The 9,396-nt window shown below is 38.6% G+C and overlaps 1 protein-coding gene across 4 annotated transcripts; it reads left to right on the top strand.

Annotated features, from left to right (window-relative positions):
• The first annotated feature begins 1,713 nt into the window (after positions 1-1,713).
• Positions 1,714-9,374, top strand: LOC109094039 (coiled-coil domain-containing protein 81-like). 4 transcript variants are annotated; one of them, XM_042754684.1, is made up of 15 exons: positions 1,714-1,942; positions 2,065-2,126; positions 2,338-2,446; positions 2,654-2,907; positions 2,983-3,160; positions 3,617-3,698; positions 4,577-4,685; positions 4,782-4,928; positions 5,087-5,194; positions 5,279-5,448; positions 5,551-5,629; positions 7,860-8,080; positions 8,276-8,401; positions 8,547-8,626; positions 8,705-9,374. In XM_042754684.1, the coding sequence occupies exons 1-15, from the start codon at positions 1,870-1,872 to the stop codon at positions 8,794-8,796; spliced, it is 1,890 nt and encodes a 629-aa protein (XP_042610618.1). In that variant the 5' UTR covers positions 1,714-1,869; the 3' UTR covers positions 8,797-9,374. The 4 variants fall into 4 exon arrangements, with proteins under 4 accessions (XP_042610618.1, XP_042610491.1, XP_042610564.1 ...); XM_042754557.1 differs by having other exon boundaries at positions 2,293-2,446; XM_042754630.1 differs by having other exon boundaries at positions 2,293-2,446; positions 2,983-3,121; positions 8,705-9,373.
• The last annotated feature ends 22 nt before the right edge of the window (positions 9,375-9,396 follow it).

Here is a 9,396-nt window from a genome sequence, read left to right as displayed (position 1 = left end):
CATAATATGACGCAATGTTAGAAAAAAAAGTGTTTTTTGAGAACTGTCAAGGAATCTGTCACTTTTTCTTCTAAAATTTTGTGCCCTCACATCTTGTAAAACATTTTCAAATCCTGCATTAACGGTTCATATGGTATTTTCATACAAGGTTATAAATTAATTTGTAAAAAATAAATGAAAAATTAACCTGCAATATGCACTTTAAGTAAAAAAAATTCTGTAGAAGTGTAAAGAATTAAAAAAACATTCATGTTGTCATGTTCTGACCATAAAGAGTAGTTTAAAATATGGATGTACGATACCATTTTGTCAGAACTGATCAAATCTGATACCAAAAATTCTGAGTATTGGCCGATCCTAATACCGATCCAATTCACTCTCGTTACTTGAATGCAACACACAGTTTGAATACTAAATGGAGGATGACAGACAACTGTAGAGGAGAGAAGAGTTTATGTGAATTTTAATTTAATAACTTAAATATTCATCTGTACCTCACTTTAAACTATGGAATGACTTCAGAACACCTGGAATATAGTGCACGAAAACTTTAAGGTGCTTTATAATGTTTTTGTGTCCTTAGTGGGGCTTAACAATAACATAATAGTATATGCACATCAGCTTTGGATTGGTCTCATCTGACCAATTCTCTGATCCGCAGAAAATGGCAGTATCCGAGCTGATCCCAATACTGAGTATTGGATTGACACAACCCAGTTTAAAACCACAATTAATGGTCTGGTTTCTACATCTTTCACTTAAAAATCTGCCTTTAAACTTGAAAGAAATAATTATAATAATTAATTAATCATTATTATATAATAATTAATAATTAATCATGACAATTATCGATATCACCTGATATGAAACAATTTCAGCCCAGCCCTAATGAAGATTTTTACAGTTCACACAGAAGATGCTGGAGAGTTTGTACAACTTCATCTAATCTTTTGCACTGTCACAATCACAGATGACACCAAACCCTTCAGAGATGTATGTTCCTGCGAGCTCCATCCTGAAATGGTCAGTGATCTTTTGACAAAAAAGCGACATGCCAGCAAATGTTTGTTTATGTTTAGAGACATTATTCTGTCCTTTTCACAGGTATGAAAACTTTCAGAGGCGAAGTATGCAGAATCAAAACTTCTGGAAGACATGACATGCTTATGTTGTGTTTTTAACAGTTCGATCCATTACTTCATGAAGAAGAATATAATTAATTTAATATTCAGTTTTAATTTCCATGAAGCGTTTCACCTTATCAAGTATCTTTTTCTTATAATAAATATTGCCTGGCACATCATTCATTTATTTGCTGAAAACATTTTTTATAAGGTGCTGAAGTCATAATTAATAAAATCTTTTGTTGATACATTTTATTAGTTATGTTTATTTTTTTCCCAGGATTTTTGAAGCAGTTTTAGAGAAATGTGACGTCAAAATGATGATCATCATTTAGCCGGTGCAGACGGCAGATTCTGTTCTATTATTTCTTTCAACATTTATATTTTTAATGTAATCTGATATTTGTACGCTGATGAAATCTACCTGTTGTTGTTCATCAGAGTGCTTAAGATGAAGCTCTTTTCTATTAGTAAAAACGTCACATCAAATAACACATGAACAAAGGTTATATTTTAAGACAAGAACAGCTGAATTTAGCTTGTTCTGTGTATGTTTGAATAGAGAGTTCACAGTATTTACTGTAGTTAAGGCGGTTGGGAGGCGCGTCTATAGCAACAGATTTGCAGACACGATCACGAGCCCAACACGATGCATCTTTACTTTTATTAGCAGGAGCACCGGTTGTTCTACACTTCTACAGATATACTGAGTGTGTACACTTAAGTATTGCCTTCTGCTTTTGTCATGATGGTTCAAATTGCAATTTCTGAATATGAACGCAATCATCTGTCGACTCTTTCGAGACTTTCCGACGATGGTAAGTTCTACCTAATCATAACTACTGGATTAACAATAATAAATGTATAAAATATAAACATGCGTCTGCATCGAGCGAGACGGTCACATTTCCCGCGTTTTGCCTGTTTTCATTCCTCGCAGATATCGATCATATTTGGTCGCGTGTGTCTTCTTTTATTGAGAAACAGATGTTCATGCGAAAGGTACGAACGAACCATTGAACTCTGACTGTCCGGGTTATGAGTGTATGAGATTATTAGGTTCTTCTTTTTTCTCATCTAATATGCTCATTGTTTTAATGTGTGTAAACGTGAATTACAACGTCTTCATTGCGCATTCCTGTTGAGATTCTGTAATCGTGTGTTTTAGGGGGTTTATATCTTCGGTTTAGGAACTTTCACCTTCTGCCAGCAGAAACTGAACCTCGGGAGCAAACATATTCTCATACAGAGACCCATTTTCATCCTGTCAGAGAAGCTCTCTCAATATTATGGATTTAAACAGATCAAACAACTGGCTACAGGTCAGAACAAACCAGCCGAACAATAATTGCTGTTCATATATGCATTTAGCTACTATAAATGAAGCTCATACATATCCTATAATAGCACAGAAGTTGGGCATTGTTGACTAAATTTGTTTTACATAACCCTACTAACTCTTTTGATTTAAATGTGTCCAAATGTTTGGCATGTAGTGTAAATGTCATGAAACTAATGTGTCTGGTCAGATGTGCCGGTGGTGCCACTCAACTTCTCGGCTCTGAGTGCGGAGAGCCCTTATAAGCGAGACATTGTGGAGGGGTGCGTGCGTGAAACTGTTCATCTGCTGCTCCGTGCCGCATCAACGCGACAGTCTGTCTTTCATACTTTTCCTGGGATCGGAATTCTTACATTCCGGGAAAGCCGAGTAAAGGTGCTGTTCTACCCTGATTTTATATCAGCCTTAGACAGCACTGGGAAACTTTCATCAGCTTTAACCAACGTGAGTCACAGTGACTGAGACTGAGTATGTTTGAACTTGATGAAATCAGTTTAACTGTACTGTGTTGATTTGCAGAGACCGGAAACAAGTAAATCTAGTGTATCAGAGAGACTCTGCAATAAGCCGCCGCGACCTGCAACCATTAGTGGCATCACAATTCCCAGAATATCTGCAGGAGAACCACTGAGAAAAGAGCCATGGACTGAGCTGTCAGGTTTCCATCAGACTGATGATGATGATGATGATTTGTGGGGTTTGTAATAAGGAGATCTGGGGTCATGATTACAGTTTGAATAAATTCAGAATAACCAAACTATGGTACTTTTGTAAAGAATTGCTACAACAGGGCCGGCGCCAAGGGGAGGCATTTGTGGGCCTTGCCCTCAAAGGGAGTTACTGTAAGCCCCCCACCCTCCTCTCCTCTCCCCTCCTTGCTGAATGTGATAGATTTCGAAAGTGAAAGAAAAAAAAAAAAAAAAAGTTCATACGAAAGCAAATTCAGACGATAGCCAATTGCACGCTTCCCACCAGAACCCCCACCCATCTAATGCTCAATTTGATTTCAGCCACTCTAGAAATATAGATTAAACAAATATAAAAGAAATATTAAACACCCCCCACAGCCCCTCCCCCCCAGATGTAGGTGCCCTGGCCCCGGCTCTGCTATAACAACTGTATTACACTCACTCTTATTTAATATCTGCAACAGAGAATCAGCAGCAAGCAGACAGAGCGACTGTGATTGACCTCACAGATGGGTTGAAAGACAAACGTCTGTCAAACACTGACAGGTAGATTTTAACAGAAGACTAGGATAGAGATAAATATCCAGCTGGCCCAACATTATAAATATCATCATTATAATATTATCCACTGACTTAAAACTAAATTTAAATAGATAATACATTCACAGAAACTGGATCACAGAAACACATCACAGAAACAGTCCAATCTTTGTTAAAAATCCTCCTGGGTGGGAAAACTAGTTAAAAATCTCTGAATTTCCTGGGTGATACAGCTCTTTCCTCATAGGGTGATTTGTGTTCATTCAGAGTTGCCTAACAGCATCATGACTGATGAAGGAAAAGGCACTCAGATATATCATATGACTAACCCTCTCAAAGACGCTCAGAATAGAGGCTTTATGTTACCGCGCCATTCATGTCCACAAGCTCTGAAAGAGAAAGTTGTCATTGGGTGTTATGTAAGACCAGCTTGTCTAACTGAAATGTGAGCTTTTAACAGTGCAACTGCTTCAGTGGAACTCACAGAGGATGGAGCTTGTTTCATCTCTCAGTAGAAAAGCATTAAACATTCAAACGCCCCTCATAGTGTCGTATCACCATGTGTGACAAATGGAATTGAGCTTCAGATTTGGATTTAAGAATTAATGTTTATTTTATTTGGCCTAGCGGTCTTATGGTAAAATTCTAATGATAATAATCAAGTATATTATTAATGATATATGCATTACTAAGTCACTATAACAGCTGTGTTAGGTACTTATTTAATTGTATCACCCAACAGACAGACTGAATGGATTTTTAAAGTATCTGCCTTTCTCTATTCCTGCTTCAACAGTTTTTGTTTGTATTTGTTTTTATATAAAGAATGCAGGAGTGTTAGATTATCAGGACAAATCTGACACTTTCTCTTTGTCATAACACAGAGATGGCGATGTCTCATGGCCACCAGGTGGCGCCATCAACATCATGACAGTAAAGAGGAGTGCCACAGATGTGAATCTGATGTGTTGTGACCACAGACGGGCCGGACAGGTGAGCCTTCATCACGTCCATTCTTTGCGTTTGTCGCTTTTAGGTCTTGAAATCAAGTTTGGGCTTATTGAGACATGGATCTTGTGTGTTTCACAGGAGTTGTGTTATGTCTGCATGCAGAGAGCACAGAGAAATGTTCCTTTATACCAGTCTGATGAGAGGAGGAAAGCAGAGCAGGAGCAAGAACGAGTTTTAATGCTTCATGAACATCAGAAAGATCTACTGTATTTCCAGAAAGAAGAGGTGCCTAAACTAACACAATCATTTACTAAAGGGCTCATTTCAGTAGGAATCACGTTATACTGCTATAAAACTTATACTTGACCTGACATTGTGAGCACAGCACATTTGAGGGTTAGCATGACAGATGCAGTGATCAGGTGTGTTTCCATCACTGACAGATGGACAAACAGAAGAAGTGGGAAGACAGTCAGAAGGTAGCAATGTTTAATCTCGGTGTTGCAGAAGCTCAGAGAAACAAAAAGGCGGCCGCATACAGCCAATCACACGTGAGTCTAAACATGCTGTTCAGGACGTCAGCTGGATCTGTGTGTTTTATTGTTTCTCTGGTTATGTGATGTGTGGGCTTTTAGGGCTCGTACATCTTTGCGGGTCGACCCTGTACTCCAGACCGTCTGCCGCAGCAGAGACACTACATGCAGGAGCTGATGCAGGAGGCTGCCAGACGCAGACAGATGCAGTCGCAGATGCAACAGGAACAACAGCGAGTAAACAAACTGCATCTGCTGCAGCTTACTGAAGAGTGAGCACATTTACTTCCTGTGTGTCATCATCTCAACACTGTATGAATATGTGATTAAAGATGATGTGATTTTATGTTTGTTTTATGTGATGTTTGCATCAGGATTGCGTTAAAACAATCTCAGCAGCTTCATGAGAAACATGAGATGGCCAAGAAGTATCGAAAGGCACTTGAAGCACAAGTGAGTGATTTAATGTATTAAGTTTGTGCAGGAGATTAAGTAAAAACTGCTTAATATATGTCTGGTGAATTTGCTGAAAAATAACAATTTGGACTGCTCTATGTCTAAACATAAAAATGGTGAAAGAAACAGTGATAACTAGAATGAACACTGACAGCTGAGTGCGTAATTCGCTCCTTAAACATTTGTTCATTTAGCAAACTTATGAATGAGAACAATTTCAAGCCAAAAGGGAAGATGATAGATGTAATTCCCATCAGTGTTTCCTCGAGATTCTGGGTTTTTGTGCAAATTAACATTCAATTGTTTTTTTTGTTTTTTTACCTCTCTAGAATAGCACTCTCCTTTTTAGAAGTATTGTTTTTCAACCCCCTTCACCTTATCACCCATCCAACATGTCAGTCACAAATACAGGTCCTTCTCAAAAAATTAGCATATTGTGAAAAAGTTCATTATTTTCCATAATGTAATGATAAAAATTAAACTTTCATATATTTTAGATTCATTGCACACCAACTGAAATATTTCAGGTCTTTTATTGTTTTAATACTGATGATTTTGGCATACAGCTCATGAAAACCCAAAATTCCTATCTAAAAAAATTAGCATATCATGAAAAGGTTCTCTAAACAAGCTATTAACCTAATCATCTGAATCAACTAATTAACTCTAAACACCTGCAAAAGATTCCTGAGGCTTTTAAAAACTCCCAGCCTGGTTCATTACTCAAAACCGCAATCATGGGTAAGACTGCCGACCTGACTGCTGTCCAGAAGGCCATCATTGACACCCTCAAGCGAGAGGGTAAGACACAGAAAGAAATTTCTGAACGAATAGGCTGTTCCCAGAGTGCTGTATCAAGGCACCTCAGTGGGGAAGTCTGTGGGAAGGAAAAAGTGTGGCAAAAAACGCTGCACAACGAGAAGAGGTGACCGGACCCTGAGGAAGATTGTGGAGAAGGACCGATTCCAGACCTTGGGGGACCTGCGGAAGCAGTGGACTGAGTCTGGAGTAGAATCATCCAGAGCCACCGTGCACAGGCGTGTGCTTTTGAACCAGAAACAGCGGCAGAAGTGCCTGACCTGGGCTACAGAGAAGCAGCACTGGACTGTTGCTCAGTGGTCCAGAGTTTTTTATTCGGATGAAAGCAAATTTTGCATGTCATTCGGAAATCAAGGTGCCAGAGAAGGAAATGCCAAAATGCCTGAAGTCCAGTGTCAAGTATCCACAGTCAGTGATGGTCTGGGGTGCCATGTCAGCTGCTGGAGTTGGTCCACTGTGTTTTATCAAGGGCAGGGTCAATGCAGCTAGCTATCAGGAGATTTTGGAGCACTTCATGCTTCCATCTGCTGAAAAACTTTATGGAGATGAAGATTTCGTTTTTCAGCACGACCTGGCACCTGCTCACAGTGCCAAAACCACTGGTAAATGGTTTACTGAACATGGTATTACTGTGCTCAATTGGCCTGCCAACTCTCCTGACCTGAACCCCATAGAGAATCTGTGGGATATTGTGAAGAGAAAGTTGAGAGACGCAAGACCCAACACTCTGGATGAGCTTAAGGCTGCTATCGAAGCACCTGGGCCTCCATAACCCCTCAGCAGAGTCACAGGCTGATTGCCTCCATGCCACGCATCTTGATGAGCTTAAGGCCGCAATCGAGATTCCCGACCAAGTATTGAGTGCATAACTGAACATAATTATTTGAAGGTTGACTTTTTTTGTATTAAAAAACACTTTTCTTTTATTGGTCGGATGAAATATGCTAATTTTTTTTGAGATAGGAATTTTGGGTTTTCATGAGCTGTATGCCAAAATCATCAGTATTAAAACAATAAAAGACCTGAAATATTTCAGTTGGTGTGCAATGAATCTAAAATATATGAAAGTTTAATTTTTATCATTACATTATGGAAAATAATGAACTTTTTCACAATATGCTAATTTTTTGAGAAGGACCTGTATATGTTGATTGCTAGAATCAAAAAAACAAAACAAAAAAAAAACTTACGGCACTTCTCATAAAGAGTAGGGTTGTAACCTCTGTGTCCTGGTCAAATTCCTTCCATTGGCCAATCCAAATCCATAGAATTGGCTCTATCACTTTCCACCTATAGCTGGTGTGTGTCACCAGCACCATTGTACATTTGTGTTTCATTCTCATTTTGATATGAATAGTAATATATCTCCTGATCTTTGTGTTTTTCTGTCTGTTTGTGTCTGATTTAGATGGAATGTCGCTGCTCAGAAATCTCTCAGTGTTTTGACGTGCAGCCTGTGTTTGGGCTGATGGACTCCAATCCAGCAACTTTAGCAGAGCAGAGACGGAGAGCGCAGAATATCGCTGAAGAACTGATCAATACAGCCAACAGCAGGAGGAGGGAAATGCTGAAAAAAAGTTTGAATGAGCAGAAGAGGGGAAGAGAAATAATGCAGAGGGACCACAAAATGTGAGTAAAGATATCCAATAATGACGTCAAATCTCCAAAAAACAAGCACATAAAAAGCATTAATCCTGAAGAAAAGAATTAGTTCTTGTCATTTCAGCATATGCAGTCTCAGAACTGCACCACAGTCTGTTTGTTTGATGGATTAGATGGAAAATTGTTAAAGTCTCTTTGGTTGTTGTAACCAAATGTTTGCAGAATGTTAGAAGAGCGAATTCATCACGATGAGAAGCTGCGACTCCAGCGAGCCATGTGTGAGGAGAACTGGCAGCGCAGTGCTGACCTCAAACACCAACGAGACCAGGAGGAACTGAACCTCAGGAGGTACGAGAAACAAAAGGATAGTTGGTTAAATGTATAGATGGAATAATGATTTGAAGATTGTCTGCAAGAATGTAATGAGCAATGAACACATGAAGTCAGAGCCATTTGTAGCAGGTTTCTGTAAATGTGATAATGTGTCCTTCAGGTTTGGTGGTCAAACTCTGACAGACCAGCTTGGAAAATATAAGCGATGCAGCCAATGCAAATGCAACACCGCCAACTGCGGTAAGACCAACATCTTCAGAGACATGAATTATGTTGCTGGATCTCGATTAATGCTGTAAATCTCGAATTTCAACCCAGATAATGAAGATGAGCAAAATAACTTGACCAGTGTATCTTTTTTATATGAAGTATGTGAGCTTTACATTTATCTGTTCAACAAATATAATTAACAGTCCTACTAATGGCATTATTTTACCATAAACATATAACTGACCACATGTCTATGGAAAAACACCTGTAAGCACAGAACGCAGATGAACGCAGACGCAGAAGACCCTCATGCAGAACAGTCTACTAAAACAATAAACTATAAACTAAAACAATCTGGCATTTTTATTTGGCATATTTTACATAGAGATGAAACACATAATGCATTTATTCTTTAGCACTGATCTCATCACAGTTGCTCACAGCAGCATTTCAACCCTCAAGTTTCAACATCAATGAAAATGAAGAATGTGACAAACATGCAGATGCCATTTTGTGCTTATCTGAAATGTTTTGAGCAGAACTTTAAATGCGCCATCAGCTGTAGGACATGATATTGAGATATTTGGAAAGGTTAAAGCTTTCTGCATGTTATTCATCAGTATAAAAGACTTGGTGGAGAATGTATCATCATGCTCTATTAGTTCATATTTAACAACATATAATGCTCTTGTACATTTACATTTTGTCATTTTACAAAAGTGACCTACAAATGAGGACAATAGAAGCAATCAAACCAACAAAAGAGCAATAATATGGAAGTGCTGTGACAAGTTTTTTTT

Source organism: Cyprinus carpio, chromosome A1 (assembly GCF_018340385.1).
Source record: "Cyprinus carpio isolate SPL01 chromosome A1, ASM1834038v1, whole genome shotgun sequence".
In the NCBI taxonomy this organism is placed as follows: domain Eukaryota; kingdom Metazoa; phylum Chordata; class Actinopteri; order Cypriniformes; family Cyprinidae; genus Cyprinus; species Cyprinus carpio.
The sequence above is the reverse complement of the archived record's forward strand: the minus strand, read 5'-3'. Positions and strand labels throughout refer to the sequence as shown.